General features: G+C 38.1%; 1 protein-coding gene and 1 pseudogene across 1 annotated transcript in view; both read left to right on the top strand.

Annotated features, from left to right (window-relative positions):
• The first annotated feature begins 330 nt into the window (after positions 1-330).
• SLC25A24 (solute carrier family 25 member 24) overlaps positions 331-21,155 on the top strand; it is a 30,927-nt gene continuing 10,102 nt past the window's right edge. Inside the window, exons 1-5 of the mRNA XM_039841028.1 lie at positions 331-899; positions 9,706-9,832; positions 11,955-12,042; positions 17,087-17,198; positions 19,223-19,381. Of these exons, the coding sequence (XP_039696962.1) occupies positions 717-899; positions 9,706-9,832; positions 11,955-12,042; positions 17,087-17,198; positions 19,223-19,381 (669 nt within the window). The 5' untranslated portion in view covers positions 331-716. The remainder of the gene's footprint in view (positions 900-9,705; positions 9,833-11,954; positions 12,043-17,086; positions 17,199-19,222; positions 19,382-21,155) is intronic.
• LOC120585297 (uncharacterized) lies at positions 15,134-15,252 on the top strand (annotated as a pseudogene).

The following is a 21,155-nucleotide window of genomic DNA, read 5'->3' as shown; positions in this document are numbered from 1 at the left end:
TCCCGGATTAATTGAGATATAATCGACATATAACACCGTTACTTTTGGGTGTCCCCCCCTTTAAAATTAATTGTTTTCTGATTTAATCTATTTCTTAGAATTCCCATCGCAGGTGTGCAACCACCCAACTCTCTCATTTTTGTGAATAAAAAACAGGCCCAGAGATGAGTAGTGTCTGTGGAGTCACAGGAAAAAGATATCTGTGTGAGATAAAGATCTGCCAGGCAAAGCCCGACCTGGAGCAATTTCCTGGCAGCGAGAACCACCTCCGGGGCAGTGAGCCAAGGCTCCGAGCTAGAAGGGAAGGGGGCTTGAAGTGAAGTAACCTGAGCTCAAACGGCCCCTGAGAGCTGACGCTGAAACCCACGGCTTGTGGGAGCAAGCTCCGCTATCCGCACCCCCTGACAGCCGGGACCGAGCAGCATTCTCAGCCCAGGGCCCACAGCCCTTCCCGAGACCCACCCGCAGCCCTTGCACTTCCTGCCCGCCCTCGGCCGCGCCAGGCCCGTCCCTCCCGCTTCTGGCGCAGGCCGGCGCGGGGCGAGCTCCTCCCCGAGCAGCAGCGGGCGCGGCCCCTCCCAGCGCGCCGAGCCGGGCTTGGGTGGGGTCTCGGCTCTGCCTCCTGTGCACCCCGAGCCCCTTCCAGGCAGGCCCGCGGCCGACGCGCGGCCCCCCGGTGTCTGCCCTCAGCTGGGCCGCCCCGCGCCGCCGGGACCATGCTGCGCTGGCTGCGGGGCTTCGTGCTGCCCGCGGCGGCCTGCGAGAGCGCGGAGCAGCCGACGCGCTACGAGACCCTCTTCCAGCAGCTGGACCGCAACCGCGACGGCGTGGTGGACATCCACGAGCTGCAGGAGGGGCTCAGGAACCTGGGCATCCCCCTGGGCCAGGACGCCGAGGAGGTGGGTCGCTGCTGGGCGCGGCCAGCACGCTGGGCGGCGGCCCGCGCGCCGCCAGGAGGAAGGAGGAACTGGGGCTCCCAGCCCGCGAATGCGCTCAGACGCTGCGGGGTGGGGCGCGCGGCCAGGTGTCCCCGTACCAAAGGCGCGTCAGGATCCGAAAGGCTACGGGTGTTTTTCCAGATGAAATTAGGGCAGTGAGCACTCTGGCCCATTGCACCACGATGCTTTTGGTCTGAACGCATCCCAGGTCCTTGACCCGCCTTTTTGCGCCTTTGCAAACATTTAATCAAACTTGAACGTTTTAGCTCTCGGATTTCAGTGGGCCCCAACCTCTGTAAAAAGGCTCACACTTTGTATCCCTTCGAAGCTGCTTGGTTACACCAGCTAGTTTTGTCTGTTTCAGATCTGTTTGAAAATCAATCTTACTTTTCTCTCAACTTCCTGTTGGGAGGAGACATGCCATTGATTAAGACAATCTCTATGCCCAAAGTACATAAATTGAACTCAAGGGTTGGCCTGTCGCTGAGCAATTTCAGCTTCTCTGAATCATTTCTTTGTGATCCTGAAGTTCAGCCTTTTTTAGCGGGGCCGAGGAACTTGGAACCTTTCCAATCCCACTGAAACGTAAGAGGACACTTCAGCATTCCCTATGCCAACAGGGAGTGTGATTCAGCCACAAGTGCCAACAACTGTTTTACAGTGAAGTATTTTAAGCTACCCATCCAGTGTCTTTAGTAGTGACCGCCCTCTTCAGTTTACTATTTCTTCTTGAGTCAGATTTAGTAAGTTACAGTTTTTAGGAAACTGCCCATTTTGTCCGAGGTTCATAATATTCACTGATGATTTAAAAAAGTTCTGATTGTATCTGTAGTTATGTTCTCTCTCATTCCTGATAGCTGTCTTCACCCCTCCCCCCCAACCCTTGTTGAATCTTGCCAAAGTTTTTTTTTCCTATTTATACTTTGAAAGAAGCCATTTTTGGTCTTTTTTGTTGATTGTCTGTCTTTTTTCTTAATTTCTGTTTATTTCCTTCTACTTTCTTTGGGTTTATTCATTTGCTTTTTCTAATTTCAGTGGAATGCTTGATTCATTAATTTTGAGCTACAATATGCCTTTAATCACTTCTTTAGTTGCATCCCACAAGTTTGTACTATTATTTAGTTCCAAGTATTTTCTAGTTTCCCATACGATTTCATCTTTGACCCATGAATTATTTAAATGTGTGCTTTAAATTTCCAAATATTTGCTTTTTTTTTTGGTTGGTTCTTTGAAAATATGAATAAAATAACCTCTGGCAAGATTAAGGAAAAGAGAGAATGCAAAATTAGGAAAAAAAATGTCTTTAGTTTTTAAAAATTTATATAAGAACAAATGATAAAGTAAGTTGTGTAAAACTGTGTTTGCAAACACATAGAACAGGATGGCATATGTTTATCACTATAATATATGTATTTTACACAAATACATAAAATATACCTTATATATACATATACACATATATAATGTGACTCCCTGTGCTCATTCCAGATGTTATTATTCCCAGCACTACTTTTTGACAGGTACATTCTTCAATAAAAGGTTAATATGGTTATTTCTGGGTGGTAGGAATTACTTTTCCACTTTTTTCTTTACAATTTTGTATTATTTCAGGTTTTTAAAAAAATAATGATACATTACATTTTTATTATTAGAGAAAAAAAGTCTTTTTTTTTTTTTTAAATAATCTCACCTCTTCTGGGATGAGCCTTTCTGGACTCCCCTTTACAGAAGAGCTGATCACACCCTACCTATGTGTAGGTTTTTTGTCTCACATGTCACAGCCATTATAATTTTCAGGTGGTATTATTTTTATTTGTTAACTGTGCCCTCCACCACGACCAAATATCTTGAGGATGAGGATCATGTCTTATTCATCTAAGCAAAGAGAAGAGAGAAAATTCCTGAGGAATATAAGAATATGGAATGACAGTAGAATGTAGTCTGAGGAACAAGGTTATAGAGGTCATTACTAACTTTCCCTTAACTAGTAGTCTTATCAGCTTTTTAGAGGATTTTCTGTCTCTTCCTTCTCTTCCTTCTTCCCCTCCTCTTCCTTGGTTGTTTTTCATCAAGGCCACTTTAGGACAGTCTAAAAGACAGTCCCAGTCCAGTGTTTGGGTGTCATTGGAGGTGCTCTGAGGAAAAAAAAATTCATGATAGTAGAGAGTAGAGGAAATAATGTGAATTTTAATTTACTGAACTAGAAATCATGAAAGTAAACTGATGGTGAAGAGTCGGCGGTTTTAGCTGGAAGTACGCTTATTTTGTTTCAGTTTGGGCTTGGAAGACTTTGGAATAGTTGTAGCCCCCTCCCTCAAATCTGAATTTAGAATTAAGGCAATAAAATAAAAACAGAGGATCTTGCCCAATAGGGTTTTACAAATATTTTTTCTTCCTTCTCGAATCTCAGCATCATTTAATGGCAACTCTTTTATTAATACACAGAGGAGAAAGGAGGACATTTTGTAGAGTGTGAAGCTATTTCTGCACCCAAGTTCAGGGCTAGCTGATTAACAAATGTGTTCAATTAGCCCGGGAAATTATAAGCAATTTTAAAACTAAGTTGTTTGCCCTATTTTCCCAGGCACAAACTCTTGCTGGAACTTTCGTAGGGGAGGCTTGGAATCGTAAGGGGCATTGCATTCTTGCAGCTGAGAGGGTTACTGAGAGCAAGAAGGGAAGCAGCTCAGAGTTCCATACTCGGTGCAAACTGACCATGTAACCTTGGTCAAGTCATTTTACCCCTTGCTTTACTTTCCTTATTTTTGAAATGCACACATCTACCCTGCCTCCTGGAGAGAGCTTTAGATCCCATGTGACTGGATACGAAAGATCATGTGAAATCACCCCTTTAAAATGTGATGCCACACGTACTACATGGCCAGCTCCTTGAGGGCCTTCTGCCCCCGTGGGTATCAGGCATATGCTGAATGATTCGGCAGTGTCAGAGGAGCAGTTAGACTGGGTGACCTGATTTAAGGGCTCTTCTAACTCATATTCTATGATTTTTTGATGCTCCGTCTTTAAATTTCATATTCACAACTACAGATGGAATAGGATCTCATACAAAAACAGTAGCTCAACACTGTTTATTACTTTGAATGGAATTTCTTTTTAGGGTTTCTCTCTGTGTAATAATTTCTCTGGTAAGAAGGAGGATTGTCAGAATTTCAGTTATCAGAAACTTTATTACCTAAGGAAATACAATACGGAAGTCACAGAGGTACATTTCTAAGGCATCGTAGCAGGGAGATTATGGTATAAGGAAAACAGCGGAACTCTAGCCACATTTATTTCAAATGTTCGGAAATGTAACATATATCTTTTGTACTTTCTCCTGACGTATATTCCAAAATCTGATGTTATCCCTTCTTTGAGGCTCTTTATTTTTGAAAAATAGGAAAAAAAAAAAAAAGGAAGAATTCCTTAGTAAGACATAAAATACTCTTTCCATTTTGGTGGCAGGCTACTCTTCAGTCTCCTTCCCAGACCCCTGACATCCTGTTCCCCCAACTGGGCCACAACTATGTACACTTACCTCTTTATTTTCTTCTCTATGCTTTTCATTAACCTCTCTCCCCCTTTTCTGCCTGGTAAGTTATTACCCATTGTTTAAGGCCTCAGTTCACATTTATAGTTTTACCCTAGCCCAGTCAGAATTCCTTCCTTGATCAGTATTCCAGTGAAGACGTTTAGAAATGAATACAGGACAGCATTCTGTAAGGGTGCTGCTTAACACCCCGAGTTCAAAAATCTTACCTTCTTAAGGGTCAGATAGAATCTACCAAGATACCTATATCTGAAAGATTTGTGGAAACTACAAAAAGATTTGTTGAGAAGGTTTGAAGCCTCACTCTGAAATGCTGACAGTGGTATTTTCTACACTAATTGGTGGTGTGTGTATAGTGGTTATTATTATGGGTTATGGAATCAATTAGACCGGTTTTTGCTGTTTGCTACTCTTGTGACCTTGAGTAAGCTATTCAATGCCTGGAAACCTCAAACGTAGACTAGAAATGGTAAGAGCTACCCAGTAGATTAGCACAAATATTAAAGTCATTCAGTTAATGTTTTCGAAGAGTGCCACACACACACTGTCCAATGAAGTGGAGGTATAGTGGTGAACAAGACAGGCAAGGTCCTTTAACTGTGTTCTCAAAATCTTCCCTGTAGGAATTCTGTGTGTGTTGTATGGGTGGGTGAGGGATAGTTAATCAGCCAGTAATGAACAGAGAATTTCAAAAAATGGAAAGATCGAGTCAACACACATAGCTGCCTTTTTATTAGATGAGACTGTCAACTATATTTTGCTCCCTCCTGTCAGTTCTGTGAAATACTGTCAGTCTGTACCTTATTACCCTGGCCATGACCTCTGTCTCTTCTACGTGGTCCTGTGGACTCTTGTGTCCTGCCTGGGTGTCTGTCTTCTATGACTCTTTGTGACTACTTGCATTCTCTGCAGTGTACAGGGAAGGACCATTCCCTTTGGACTGTAAAATTCTCTTTTGTGGGAGAATTTGTTCTTGACTGGGCCACAGCACATCTTGTGAAACAGCATTAGACATTTGCCGCTGCTCAACAGCTCTGGGGGAAGTGTTTATTGTGAAGCCTGCAGTAGGACTTATGACTAATCATGTACAAACTCTTCTTAAAGGCAAACCCATGGGCATTTCAAGGACATGTGATGGGCTTCTTTATGTTATCAATACTGGACACGATGAGTGAGTCGAGCAAGAACTAACACATAAGGGCTTAAATTTTCTTTATGAATTTTTAAAAAAGGATTTATTTTTTTGGAGCAGTTTTAGGTTCACAGCAAAATTAAGAGAAAGGGATAGAGATTTCCCATATCCTTCCTGTCCTGACACATGCGTAGCCTCCCCCATTATCAACACTGGCTCCATATTGGCACTTTTGTTACAATTGACGAACCTGCATTGACATCTCGTTATCACTCAAAGTCCATAGTTTACTTTAGGGTTCACTCTTGGGGTTGTACATTCTGTAAGGTTGGGCTGATGTATGATGACATGTATCAGTCCTATAGTATCATGCAGAGAAGTTTCACTGCCCTAAAAATCCTCTGTGCTCCGCCTATTCATCCTTCCACCGATTCCCCCAAATTCCTGGCAATCACTGATCTTCTTTATTGTCTCCATAGTTCTGCCTTTTCCAGAATGTCATATGGCTAGGATCATGCAGTATGTAGCCTTTTCATATCGGCTTCTTTCACTTAATAATATGCATTTACAGATTCTCTGTGTCTTTTAATGGCTCGATAGCTCATTTCTTTTTAGTGCTCAATGATATTCCATTTTCTGGATTTACCACAGTTTATTTGTCCATTCACCTGCTGAAAGTCATCTGTGTGCTTCCACGTTTTGGCAGTTATGAGTAAAGCTGCTGTAAACATTCGCGTGCAGGGTTTATGGACATAAGTTACATAAATTTTTAACTCCTTTGGGTACATACCAAGGAGTGTGATTGCTGGATTGTATGGTAAGAATGTGTTTAGTTTGGTAAGAAACTGCCAAACTGTCCTCCAAAGTGATTGTACCACTTTTCATTCCCACCAGCCATAAATGGGAGTTCTCGTTGCTTTACGTGAATTTCAATATTCAACCTTTTAAAGAGTGCTCCATGTTTAGGAAAATCAATTACATAAAAAGTGGTGTTTTTACTGTGAAACTGCACCTTCACAGTTCCAGTGGAGCAGGATGAGGGCCCTTCCTGTAGGTGTTAGGGGGCCAGAGCCCTCTGTGGCCCCAGAGAGTGGGGATAACAAGCCACCAACATTGTTTACGAGTTTCTCCTGACTTCTTTCTGGGACTTTTCAGTTGACTTCTGCCCACTTTGAGATTATCCTCCCAAGTGTACTGCCAACACCTGTAAGGACAGAGCTGGGGCCCTGGTTTTTCGAGCAGCCACTGCGATGCTGAGCGAAGATAAGGAACAGGGGGTGGGGGTGGGGCGTTGGGGCTCAGGGGAGACTCACAGAGGGAAAGGCCCAAGGGACAGATTTCCATTAGGTGCCCACTTCCCAGTCTTCACTACAACTCTTAAGTGACCCAACCTTAGAAGAAGAATTCCTTGAAAGGTGTGACCAAACAACTTAAAAAAATGTTGGATTTTACCACCAGTCATTGTGGCCCCACTATCCCAACACTCCCCTACCCACTTTTTTCTAAAAAAGAAGCTCTTCTTTTAGAGACAGTCGTGTGCAGTGAGTGGCCCTTCCGGAAGTTTTCGGAGGAACCAGGGCTCTGCCCCGCTGATCTGGGAGCGCAGCCGGAACGCCACCGCCACGCACTCCAGGGCCGGGCCCCCAGCGTGGCCTCCACTGAGGCTCCAGGGGCACCTCGCGCCTCCGTCCTGGAGCCGTTGCGATGCGCCATCCCCTTCCTGCGCTTTACCTGGCAGAGAGCCTTTGTCTTTCATGCCTCAGAGGACGCTGCTCTCTTAGATTTCTGCCAACTGGACGTGTGGTGGGCAGAGTGTCCCTTCCTCCCTCACTTCCACGTCTGGGAAACTCACGGGCCGCAGTGTGGACCACACCTGCCGCCAGGGACATCCTGGATGGACGCCTTCTACGAAGAGCTCATTCGGTACCTGGACCGTAACAAAGACGGGATCCTGGACATTCTTGAGATTCAGGAAGGCCTGGAGTCTCTAGCGGGCATTTCCTTACGGGATGAAACGAAGGTGGGCCTCAGTGGGGCCAGTCAGAGAGATGCTGGGGCCGGGAGTCCTGCGGGCCTTGGGCAGAGAGGGGTACGCCAGATTGACACCTGGGCCAGGGGCCTCACCACAGTCTTCAGGTCCATTACCCACGTTCCTGTGTTAAGAATAACTCCACACAACTAATACTCTCCCCCAATTTTTCTGTTTTCCCCCTGATAATAAGACTTCCAAATTCAAATTGCTCTCAAGATGCTGGCTGCAGCCTTGTTTTGGGGGTCATCTTGTTTAATGTGCTCACCTGTTATGAGTAGCCTAGATGAGTATCTAGGCCAAAGATGCTCTCTCTCCACTTCGGGGATGTCTTTTAACTTGTAATGTCCCAAATCATTATTGTTCACTAATATTTCTATTGACCACAATATAAATTTCTTAGATGAAACTCGGTACATAAATGGCACCCTGGAATGCTGCGACGTTTTCTCTTGGATTATGCAGATCTCGGTGTACATGCTGAGAAATCAGGAAATAATTTCTAGATGAAAATTATCTCCAATTTAATTTGTAATAGAGGTTGAATAGCAGTAATTATTTTCAGTGATAATACAGATATATTTGCTTTTGAAACTAAGTAAGAATCGATGGTATTTGAATGAAAGCTATTTAGGTTGCAGAAAAGAGAATGCTACTCACACTCGTTTTACAGAAAAGGCTAGAATTCTTTGTAGATGACTTTTATTAGATTAATGAAGCATCACTCCATTCTTGGTTTGCTAGAAGTTTTTAACCATGAAGGATGTTGAATCCATCAAATGTTTTTCTGTATTTATTTAGATGATCATATGACTTTTTTCTCTTAATGTGGTAAATAACAAGATTTTTAAAAAACATTAACCTAACCTGGCATAACTGGATTAATATATATACATATATATGCATACATGCATTCCATTTTATATGCTGCTATTCATTTTATATATTGTTTATCATATATATTATTTTATATTTAGTATTATCTGTTTTATATGCACTATTATCTATTTTATATATTGTTAGATTTGATCTGATTTGCTAACATTTTATTTAGGATATTTGCATCTATTTCACAAATGACATTGCTTATAATTTTCTTTCATGGGAATGTTTTTAAATTACAGATTAAATTTCTTTAATTCTTATAGGACTACTCAGATATTCTATCGACGATTCCATTTTTGATAAATTCTCTTTTTCTAGGCATTTTATCTCAATTTTCATACTTTTCGATGTAAAGTTGTTCATAATATCCTTAATGTCTATAGTATCTAGTGATTTTCATTGTTACTTTCTGACACTGATTATTTGCTCATTTCAGGGGTTTATCATTTTTTCGTTTTTTTCCAAGGAGCCATCTTTTGATATTGTTGATCTTTTCAATGGTATATTGTTTTCTTTTTGATTACTTTTTACTCTTTATTTCTTTCCTTCAACTTAAAAAATTTTTTTCTAATTGCTTAAGATTGAGATAAGTCTTAATGATGCTTCATTGATTTCTTCTTTTCTAATTATGCATTTGAAACCATCAATTTCCTTGTAAGCTTTTGTTGCATCTCACGAGTTTCAGGCCTTTTTCTCTCTGAATCCAGAGCTTAGAGGTCTGATTTTTGTATATCCTGCCACCGTGAGGCATTATTTTTCCAGAAGAGCAGGACTGTCAAACTAATAGAATTTGTAAGCTTCGAGTGGGTGATTGCAAGTGTCTTAACAGGCAGAAGGTTTATATTTTGGGTGGCAGCGGGAGAGGGCTTACATGGAATAACAGATACCATCATTTTTATTTCTTCCTCAAAGGCAATAGTTGAGATAGACAGTTTGATATGACAGCTTTTTAATAAGCATCATCTTTGGGGAAAGATTATTTAATTTTGGAAGTCGAAGGGAAGATACTATTTTAGATATTTAAATCCCATGCTAGGTCAAGTGTTTTTCTTCTATTTGGTATTAATAAAATACATGTCTTATGAGAAAACAGCCCATCTATTTGAAGTATATGTACAAATAATTTAGTATTTTAGCTCATATTAAAATCTCTCTTTTCTTTTTTTCATAGAAAATTTTTACTACTGGTGATATCAACAAAGATGGGAAGCTGGATTTTGAAGAATTTATGAAGTACCTCAAAGATCATGAGATAAAAATGAAATTGGCATTTAAGAGTTTGGACAAAAATAATGATGGTGTGTCTTTATTTTCTATTTGTCACCAGCTATGAAGAAACACTTCTCATACTTCCAAGAGTCTAAAACAATGTTCATTTAGTCTCTTTTTGTAGATGATAATTATTACAAGTGTTAATACGTGTTTTTCTTAGTAATGTGATTTTATATAGAATTCATGTTTTTAGTGAAGAAAACTTAGATAGCTGTGTCCATTAAATAAAAAAACCTGTGAGTTTTAGGACTGTTTCTAAAATGTTAACTATGGAACCTCTGCTGATTCAACTTAAAGGTCTGGGTTAAATATAATAGTTATGTTTCCTTGCTCTCTAGATAAGAGGGATTTATTTTTTTTCATTTATAGGCGTAAATATTATATATTCTAATATTTAAAGAACTTTCAGATTATCTTCTAGTTGATAGTTTTTTCGAAAGAAATAATTTAGAGCAGACACTCTCGGATCCTGAAAATTAGAAAAAAAATAGCATATAGACATTTAAAGAAATATCTTCTGTCTGGAATTATGGTTTTTCTATTTAGATTAATTGCTTGGAGTTAGAGTCCCAGTTGTGTAGAGCAAAAAGCAAGGGCCACAGCAGGAGAAAGAGAAGACTCATGGAACTCTTATTACCAGAAGCCATTCTTTGATAGGAAGAAGGAATTTATTTTAAAAAATTAAAATGCAGCTTCCAACGCCTCCCTATATATGAGTAATCAGGACCATTTTATTCATAGACTTATTGTTCAAAAAGAAGTTAAACCAATAGATTGAGAGAAAATATGGTTCAAATCAGGGGTTGGTAAACTTTTTTGATAAAAGGACAGATAGTAAATATTGTAGCTTTGTGGGCCATACGATCTCAATTGCAGCTCTTCATCTTTGCTGTAACAGCACAGAAACATCTATAGACAATATAATGAATGGGCATGGCTGTGTTTCAGTAAGACTTTATTTACAAAAGCAAGCAACAGGCCTTCTTTGGTCAGTGTGTTATAGTATACCGGCCCCTAGTTTACACGGAACATTAAGTTCAGTTACATTCAAGGCAGGTCCCTTCAAACAAACAAACAAACAACTAAAGCCTTTGAATGGTTTTGAAGACTATACAAGTCTGTGACTGTCAGCCAGGAACAGCTGACTTTGTGGTGGAAAATAGTGCAGTTATAAAGGAGAATATGCAGAGCCGCATTTAAGGAATTTCTTTGCTAGCAGATGGATCTCTCTGATGGTCTTTAACTTGCGCAGATTCTCATGCTGCTTCTTTGCTCTCCTCAGGAGAATTCTCTCCAAACCCTATCATTTCTTCAAAGTCCTTCCCTTAAATGAAGCCTTTCTTTTCACTACTAACAGTAGTTTTTGTTTTCCTCTTTTCCTAGAGAACATTGCTATTAATACTGGTTCAGCATCAAATCCTCTCCTACTCTGTTGTTTCGTCCTGTTGCATGCTACTAGTCTTAGAATCCTCACGAGTCCATGAGCTGCTTGTGGGAAATACAGTATTACATTTATTGCTTATATTTTTCTTTTTGTCTTCTGATTCTCCTCCTTCTGTGTACAAACATGCTCTAATTTCTCTAGTAGTGATAATTTTCCCCTTCCTGTCATCCTGCTATTTCTGCTCTTTATTTTTATTGCCAGATTTCTCAAAAAAAAAAATAGTCCAAGTTCATTTAGTCATTTTTTACTTCCTTTTAACCCAATGTAATCTATTTTTATGCATAATAAATGCCTAGTTCTTTATTAAAATGTAGATACGTATACTTGTAAAATAAATAGATCCTAGCTTAATTGAATGTACCTCAAAATCAGGGTATCTTGATTTGGATCTCAGTTTTGTTGCTTATTAATGTTGTTTCTTGGTAAACCCGCTTAAAGTCTTCTCCTTGAGATGGAATATCATTATTTAACTACAAACAGGTTGTGATTTCTGAATGAAAATTTGTGTGTGTACTTGTTTAGTGTATTTGTTAAATTTTGAGTTGGTGTTGCACTATGTATTTAAGCAAACCTAATACCTAAATTCGTAATTTTACCTTAATCAGTTCAAAGCTTTCCCTTATAAAATGAGGCATTTGAAATTCATGATTTCTAAGGCTCTTACTGGTTCTGAGTCTGAGTTTGTGCTCTTTTTATTTTTAAAGGAAAAATTGAGGCTTCTGAAATTGTCCAGTCTCTCCAGATACTAGGTTTGACTATTTCTGAACAACAAGCAGAGTTGATTCTTCGAAGGTAAAGTCTTCAGCTGATTGACAGTTGGTTTTTTTTGACTTTCATTTTCATAGACTGCATGAGAGCGCTGTGTTTGCAAGTGTGGCTTAAAGCGACTCCCTGCGCCTCGCCATTCCTCACTGTGTGTGTGCAATCTTTCTTCCCTTTCCCTCCCTTTTCATTCTGCATACACACATGCATCCAAAGTGCAGGAGTGAGAAACAGAAGTGCACCCAAGACTCTTTCTTGCAAGGCCTCAGGGGGCCTTGGAATGGCAGTGGAGCGTTATATCCACAGAGAAGGCTTAAGAGTTTCAGTGCTGCCATCTTTCCCTTTGGGTGTCGAATGGGACAGTGGAACTCATTGTTTCAAGATAAGGAGTCTGGTGGATTCCTTGTATTATTTAACTTGTATGTGGCTGGATGAGAGGGAAATTTCAAAGCTCCCTCTGCTGACTGACAGAGAAACGTCACGGATTTAAAACTGCAGAAAACAGAGGTGCCAATTTGAACAGTTCAGCTATTTCATAGGTCAGACCTTTACAGAGTTAATGTTTTATTCACAGGATAGAGCAATAATCTCTGAAGTCTTATGTGTCCTTGTAGACTCTTTTGTTATAGACGCGTCACAGGGACTATTTTTAAGATGATAACAGAAAACAGAAAAGGGCGGTTACCTTACATTAATATTCTTGTGACTGTTTTCAGTCTTCAACATTATCTAAAAAGTTTCTTCTAAATGGCTTTGTTGTTGAATTTATCTCCTTCTAAATGCACCAGGAGCATTTTCCTCCTTTCTGTCTGTTCACAATTTATAAGCAGCTGCTCTGTAGGGAGGCCCCGCGTCTCAGAGCTCGGATGGTGTCACTCGTGTTAGCATCGGGAGAGAAGGGCTTTCCTGAGGAAGTGAAAAGCTGGAACAGCCGAAGGAGATAAACGGCATTCTGACAGTGGGATGCGGACTGTGTCAAATTCTACTTCTAAAGTCACATTCTTCAAGGAAGGCTTTTTGTTTTGGGGGTTTTTATTTTGTTTGTTTTTCTTTGTTTTTGTTTTGGTTCTTAGGCCGGAAGTCCTATTTCTAGATTCCTTTCGATAGCTTTAAGGATAATGCAGATTCTAAGCCCAAGCTCTAGAATAGACCATGGGTAATGACAACTTTATCGATATGTAATTCCCATACCATAAAATTCACTTTTTAAAAGTATGCAATTCAGTGATTTTTAGTCTGTTCATAGAGTTGTGCCACCATCACCACTGTCTAATTTTGAACATTTTCATTGTCCCAAAAAGTGACTCTGAACCCATCAGCAGTCATTCCGGACTCAGCCCCCAAATGCCCACGGCAACCACTGATTTACTTTCTGTCTCTATGGATTTGTCTATTCTAGACATTTCATATAAATGATTTCATATACTATGTGACCTGTTGTGTCTGGCTTTTTTTCACTTAGCTGTGGTGGCTCAATTAATATCAGATAAGATTATGAAGTAAAAACATGAATTTTTGTCAGAAGACAGAGATTGTCAGATGAAAGAAAAAGTAAAATGAAATCCTATTAACTAAAAATAAAGCTGGGGTAGCTAAATTAATATCAGATAAGATTATAAGGTAAAAATTATAATTTCACATGAATGAAAATAGAGTCATTGCATCTTAAAATTTGCCACAAAGACATAAAATTCTTAAGCTAGCTGATAAAATTAGCTAGGAATAAATTGAGAAATCTGTCATAGTTGTGAGAGATTTTAACATACTTTTTCTGTATTTGATAGGTCCAGCAGAGAAAAAATTTGGTCAAGACAGAAATGATTTAAATAAATGAGAAGCTTGATTTAATGGGCACATGATAGAACCTTGCACTAAAAAATTAGAAAAAAAATATTTTTTTCCTTAGGTGCATATGGAACATGTATAAAAATAGATTTTACAGTAGGCCATAAATCCAGGCTCAACACATTTTAAAAAATTGGTATCACAAAGACCACTTTCTTTGATCACTCTGCGTTAATTTAGAAGTCAATAACAGAAATAAGTTGTAAAAATTTCAGTGGTTTTTGAAATGATATACACTTCTCAAAACTTATGGGTCAAAGAAGAAATTATACATGGACATCGAAAAGTACTTTGACTGAAAAAATGAAAACATTACATATAAAAGGGTAAAGGGTGTCAATATATACGGTGACAGAAGGAAACTCGACTTTGGATGGTGAATGTACAATGCAATATATAGATGATGTGTTATAGAATTATATACTTGAAATCTATACAATTTTATTAACCAATACACCCCAATAAATTTAATTAAAAAAACTTGTGAGATATAGCTAAGATGGTATTTAGGGAGAATTATATAACCTTAAAAGTTGTATTGGAAAAGAATTAGGGTAGAAAATTAATGTGCTAAGTTAAGGGGAGAAACCTCATAAAAGGTAGAAAGAAGGAGATAATAAAGACAGCAGTGGAAATAAAAAGCAAAGACACAGTAATAGGATCAACAGAGACAAATGTTGGAAAAGACAAACTTCTGGAGAGATTGATGAAGAAAAAAGAGAAACGAGTTGTAAATAAATTATGTCTGATCATACACAGACACACACACAGACATTTTTAAAAGATAATAAAATGTTATGAATAATTTTGTGCCAATACATTTGAAAACATATGAAATAGAATTTCTAGAAAAATATAATTTGCCAAAACTAAATCAAGAAGAAATAGGCAATAGTACTTAAATAAAGAAAACTTTGACCGCAGATGGTTCTTACAAACTGTCAAAGATCAGATCTACAGATATTTGTAGAATATATAGAAGTACCCTGTCCAGTACATTCTGTGAGGCCATGATAACCATTATAGTAAAGGTACATAGTTAACGAAAGAGGGAAATTGCAGGCTAATCTCATTTATGACATAAATGTAAATATTTTAAAGAAAATATTAGCAACCTGAATTAGCTGTAAAGAAACATAATACATCACAATCAATACTTTTCTAAGAGCCACTTCAAAAATTTCATTAGCAGGTGTTAAAGAAGACTCAGTATGGAAAAGATGTACCTTCTCTCCAAAGTGATAATGGTTCAGCGCCATTTAAAAAACATGTCAAAGTCTATGGCTACGCCACCTTGAACAAGCCTGATCCTGTCTGATCTTGGAAGCTAAGCAGGGTCTGTCCTGGTTAGTACTTGGATGGGAGACCACCTAGGAAGACCAGGTGCTATAGGTGTTAAAAAAAAAAAAAAAAGGACTGTAAGCTGACAAGGTCCTTGCAATCTGTGAGGTCAACCAAGGGTTGCCTCGCCTAAAAATAAATAAATAAATAAATAAATAAATAAATAAAATAGAGGGGGGGAAAAAAAACACGTGTTAAGCTGTCTCAAACTTAGATTGATGAGCAAAGGCCCGAGAATAACCAAGACAGTCTTGAATGGCTGTCAGGATCTGGGGGCCTGCCCTATCGTGTATCCAGGGTAATTATTAAGCTGTAATTATGACAGTGGTAATGCTATACCAACTGACAAATGGAACATAATATCCCAGAAACAGAGCCATCCACACTTGGGTTTTGTGACAAGAGAGAAGTAGCTTTACAAATCACTGGGAAAAGGAGGGACTGTTTAATAAATGGTGCTGGTGCCCATGGTTATCTATGCAGACAAAAATGAAATTGGATACTTATGCTATACACAAAAATTCACCTAAATGTGAAAGTTAAACTATAATACTTTTAGGAGGAAAAAAAGGAAGTGTCTTTATGTCAATATAAAGAAGAATTTTTTTTAAGTCCACAAAAGACAGTGACCATAATGAAAAGATTGATAAATTCAGCTACATTAAAACTAACAGCATCTATTCATGGACACTGTAAACGAAATGAAAAGACAAGGAGAAGGTATTTGCTAATTTGTAACTTGAAGGATTAGAATCAAGTATGTAAAGAACTATACATATATAAGAAAAAGACACACAATCCATTAAAAAAATGGGCAAAAGTCATGAACAGGCATTTCGCACAGAAGGAAAAATGGGTAACAAATGAATAATGGTAAGAGATGCTCAAGCTCATTAATAATCTGAAAAAAAATACAATATAAACCCACAATGAGGCCATCTTATTTAAGAAGTTTGTCGGTACTAAGTGTTGTGTGGCTTTAAGGTACAGAATTTAGTATTCATTTATTCAATAAATATTTATTCTGTTCAGGCACTGTTCTAGGTAATATCAGTGAACAAAATTTACAAAAAACCTTGCCATCTTTGTTCATAACTTTTCACACAAATTATAGAATAAAGTCTGGAGGCAACACCAAAACTTTTTTTTCAGAGACATTTATTAATTGAAGAAATGAGTACCTTCTTTATATGCCAGCCACTTTAGGTGCTGGGCATATAGTCAAAATCCTGGTACAATTCAGAGTTACTCTTAGGAAGAAGCAGGTACAAATGGCATTAGTGCCAAGAAGCTTATAAAACAAAAAAGTTAGATGAAAAATATCTAAGGCCATAATATATTAATTTTAAAAGTTGAAGATGAGGTGCCAGGATTTCTTGACTCAACAGAACCAATCACCAAGTTTGATTTTTTTTTTTATCATCACTACTTATTTTATTAGCTTAGAGAAATTTGGAGAAGGAAATTAATAGCATATTTTGAGTATATTGCAAAATCACATTCAGATGTTACAACAGAACGTTTTCTTGCACTGACTCAGTGCAAGAAAAAACGGATCATGAACCATTCATTACTACCTTTTAATATTTTATCTTCCAGGTTTTGTGTTTGATAGCTCATTGACTTAAAATTTGACAGTGTGCCAAAAGTAGTCTTAGTGAGATCTCTCTGATTTTGGGATCCATTTTATCTAAATGATTGAAACCATCTAACAGGCCATCAAATGCTTGCAGCCATTTCCAACCATCTATTATTGTGAGTTGGAATTTTAACTTGATAAGAATATTAAGTTGGAAAAGAAACTGTCATTCTGCAAAATAGCCAGTAATGTTAGTTTTATTTGTAAATTTTGTTTCGTTCCTTAATTAGCTTTTTTTTTCCTTCTTAGCATTGATGCCGATGGGACTATGACTGTGGACTGGAATGAATGGAGGGACTACTTCTTATTTAATCCCGTTACAGACATCGAAGAAATCATTCGTTTCTGGAAGCGTTCTACTGTAAGTATACTTTATGTATTAATTTATACACATTTGGAGCTGTAAGCCAGAGGTGTAGTTGTCACCTGAGAACATTCTGTAATATTTATAGCTTAGGGTGCCCAACCAAAGGATAAGCTGCCCAGCTTTTATTGGCATTTAATTATTCTGCCATTGGGAGTATAAAAGTCATAGGCTTTTACATTTTACAGATACTATATTGCCTAAATAATTAGCACCTCATGGTTGCTGAGCATCTATGTCCTTGCCCATTGATGATGGCCGAAGATCCCTTCTGAAACCTTTGCTTCTTTAGTCAACTGCCTGGGTTTATCTCTGGCATAGGCACTTAATAATCATTGAAGGTTAAAAAAAATCTTTTTGGTTTATCCACTCAGCATTTCACTCCTGTCTGTCTTTATTCCGCAAAACTTGCGAATTTTAATTAATTAAATTTTATTAACATTCTGCTAACATAGTGGTGTAAACAGAGTTCAAATTATTGTGCAGTCCACTCCTGAAACCAAGAAGAATTTTTTTTTTTTTCCCCCATGGGCTTGACATCTATACTATTCATGGATTTCGGTAAATTTTGTATGCACTAAATGAAGTCTCCAGTTCATGCTGCCACTGATAACTATGCCTAAACTTACAGAGTGTTGTAGAAATATTGGTGATTAATGCCTTTCAACAACAAGTATAATATAATACGATATAAATAGTTAGCTGCCGAGGTAAATTTTATACTTATGTGAAATCGTATTTACATGTTCATATTCTTACTGTATCTTTGGAGATATTTGATAACAGTATCCAATTTACTGACAGTAAAATGAGGAAAGAGAAGGTTATTACTGTCAATCTATGAACATCCAACCCCGTAGAGAATTGTTATAAAAATTTGTTTGAGCCGAACAGAAGATAAGACATGGAGCAAGATCTCAACAAAGGGAGATAAATGCTTTGGGTGGTAACAGTTTGCAGTTTAGATTAGGGAGGGAACGTAAGGAAGATTACGTGGAGGTGGACAGAAGCAAGGATGGATGGGATTACGGGATAGGTAAATTTATGCGCTCTTTTGAGGGGCCTCAAAGGGGGCATTTCAAAGGTGTGTTAACCTGGGTGAACAGAAATAATGGACACTGCTCGCTTGAGGCAAAAATAAGACTTTAAGTTAAAGGAATCGTATGCCTAGGGAGTGACAACCCACCATGACCTACCCAGTTAGGAATTTATGATCAGGTCAGCCTGTGAGGTTACTTTCCACAGAACCCCGTTTTTCATCTACACTACTATGGATCCGTACCCTTATACTCTTACCTATAAAATCTTTTGTACCAAAATTATTTAGAAACTAAAGCTGTAAAAATATTATCATTATAGAACTTTGTTTTTTTCAAACTATTTTTGTAATCTGTAATGATGTTTAGAATAGATTAGGGGGAAGATCACTCTAAGTACCTCCTGTTAGCTAAATTTTGTGTAGAATCTATGGCATGCTTTAAATGACAAATCAGGTTTATAAAAATATTTATAGACAATATATTTATGAAATCAATGTAGGGGTATTTGTATACACAGTTGTACTTAATTTTATTTATATATAAAGTATATGTTATAGTATAAGGTATAATATGGATATAATTTTGACATCAGGGGAGTATCTTAGAAGCACTGACCAACTCATTTCTTTCTCTAGCTGTATTTACTACATGTAATTAAACGCTGCCCTTTCATTTTGACTTAGACCCGGAGGAGAGAAGTTACTCTGAATCTATTAAGAAAGAAAGTGGTAATTGATGGTTTTGTAAACGTGTAATTATTGTTAATTTTTATTTCTTTATGAACTGATAATGCACTTCGTTTAGTGTGAACTGGGTATTTATGATCGTTTATATGCTTAAATTGGTTCAGTATACTTTCTAAGGCATGAAGTTGATCTTAACTGTAAAATAACACACGATTCTTCTCTAAACCATACTTTCTGGGATAATCTATTTTTAATTGAAGGAGCCTGGGTTTCCTTTTTCCCCCCATTTTAACAGGGTATTGACATAGGAGATAGTTTAACTATTCCGGATGAGTTCACGGAGGACGAAAGGCAGTCGGGACAGTGGTGGCGGCAGCTTTTGGCCGGAGGCGTTGCTGGCGCCATCTCGCGGACGAGCACGGCCCCTTTGGATCGCCTAAAAGTCATGATGCAGGTGAACTTCATGATCTTGTGTCCAAGTTTGTTCCAAATACCCTAAAACAATGGAAAATAAGGTGCTTCGAAGAAAAAGTTTCAAAATTCTAAGTAATCGTCTTTCACAGCTTTAAAAAACATCTCTCTCTTTTATTGCTATTAACCTTAAATTCAGCCCATGGAAGTAGCTTAGTGTTTTCTACCAAACCTTAAATTGTTGATATGTGACCTTTGTGATCTTTGGTGTTCTATGACTGTGGAAATGTTTAATTTAAAATAAGTCTCCAGTTATTATTGTAGTGTTCTTAAATTATTTATATTTTCCTTTCTATTTTATGTACTTTCTCAAAAGTGGGGTTTTTCTGAAATATAGAATCTTGGAACAAGGGAAAAATGGGGGAATTAAAAAATTATTCTAAAGCTGGGGTTAGCAGAAAAAGACCTGGATTTATAGACTGACTTTGCTATTTACTGCAGTGTAGCGTTGGCTGGTCAGACCAGAAAGAAAGAGGCAAAGGAAAGGAATTGTTATTTACCTGATGGTCATCATGGTGACCCATCCAATCCTCCTAGTAACTCAGTGAGGTAGGCATTTTATCCTCGTATGACCTGTGGGGAATCTGAGGCTCAGAGAATTAAATAGCGTTTCCCCTACAACGAGTTAGAGGAGGGATGAAGTATTTCACAGTTCTTACACCGCCTGAAACCCCTGAGGTCTCATTTGCTTTCATTCTGGAATGGGGAGAAGAATATCTAAAAAAGGGTGTTTGTAAGAATTAAATACCATAAGGTATATCAAAATGCCTGATACAGTGGAACACCCCACTGGAATATAGTAGTTGCTTAAAATATATTTTTTAGAAGCTGAGTTTGTTATACCTATGGTCAACCCTTTTTGTATTTGTCCTTGTGTTTCTGTACAAAACTATTTCTGACAGTATTTTAAACCAGCATCCATACAGAATGTACCTAATCTCAAAATGGATTTAGAGGTAAAGATAATGATTTAAAGAAAAAAGAGAGAGAATCGGTGTGTGTGTGTTTCTTTAGGAATATTAGTAAATTGAGAGAGCTTGAATAAGCATTCATCTTTTCCTTGGTCATATTTTATTGTGAAGTTTATTTAAAATAAAGTGACTATCTCTGGACTTTAGTTTCTGTAGGTTCAGGGGGCTGCCTAACTACCTTCAGATTCAATAATTCAGGACTCATTGAACTGTTATGATTTATTATAAGGAAAAGATACAGATTGAAATAAGCCAAAGAAAGAAGAACCGTAGGGCTGATCCTGAGGAAGTACCAAACGCAGAGCTTCTGTTTTCCTCTCCCTGGAAAGTCATGATGTGTCACCTTCCTGGCATCCACGTGTGACAATATGCAGAGAGTGTTGCCCACCAACCAAGAAAGCTCACCCGAGTCTTTGGTGTCCAGAGTTTTTGTTGTGGCTCTGTCATGTACTTTCCTCATCACTGACCTTTGGACTTCAGCCCCTCCCCTCTTTTATTTATTTATTTTTTTTAGTGGAAGTCACTCATTTTGTGTAAGCTAAAACAATCAGAAGAATAGCTGGTTTCTTTAATTATTTTTGATTTATTAGATTTAATCAGTTTTTAGATAGAGGCAGTTATAAGGTCTAGTATAATAACTATCACATCTATAGTATAAGCAAAATAATTCATCAGTACTCACTGGGTTAGGTGGTTGGTACATATCGTCTGAATTTGTTGCCTAGGGAGACCTCGAGACAAGCCGTAGAAGGTTTTTATTTTTATTTTTGGTGTCAGACTGTGTGC

Source organism: Pteropus medius, unplaced genomic scaffold, assembly GCF_902729225.1.
Source record: "Pteropus medius unplaced genomic scaffold, Ma_sr-lr_union100, whole genome shotgun sequence".
NCBI classification, from domain to species: domain Eukaryota; kingdom Metazoa; phylum Chordata; class Mammalia; order Chiroptera; family Pteropodidae; genus Pteropus; species Pteropus medius.
Note: the sequence above shows the minus strand (reverse complement) of the source record. Positions and strands in the feature narration are given on the sequence as shown.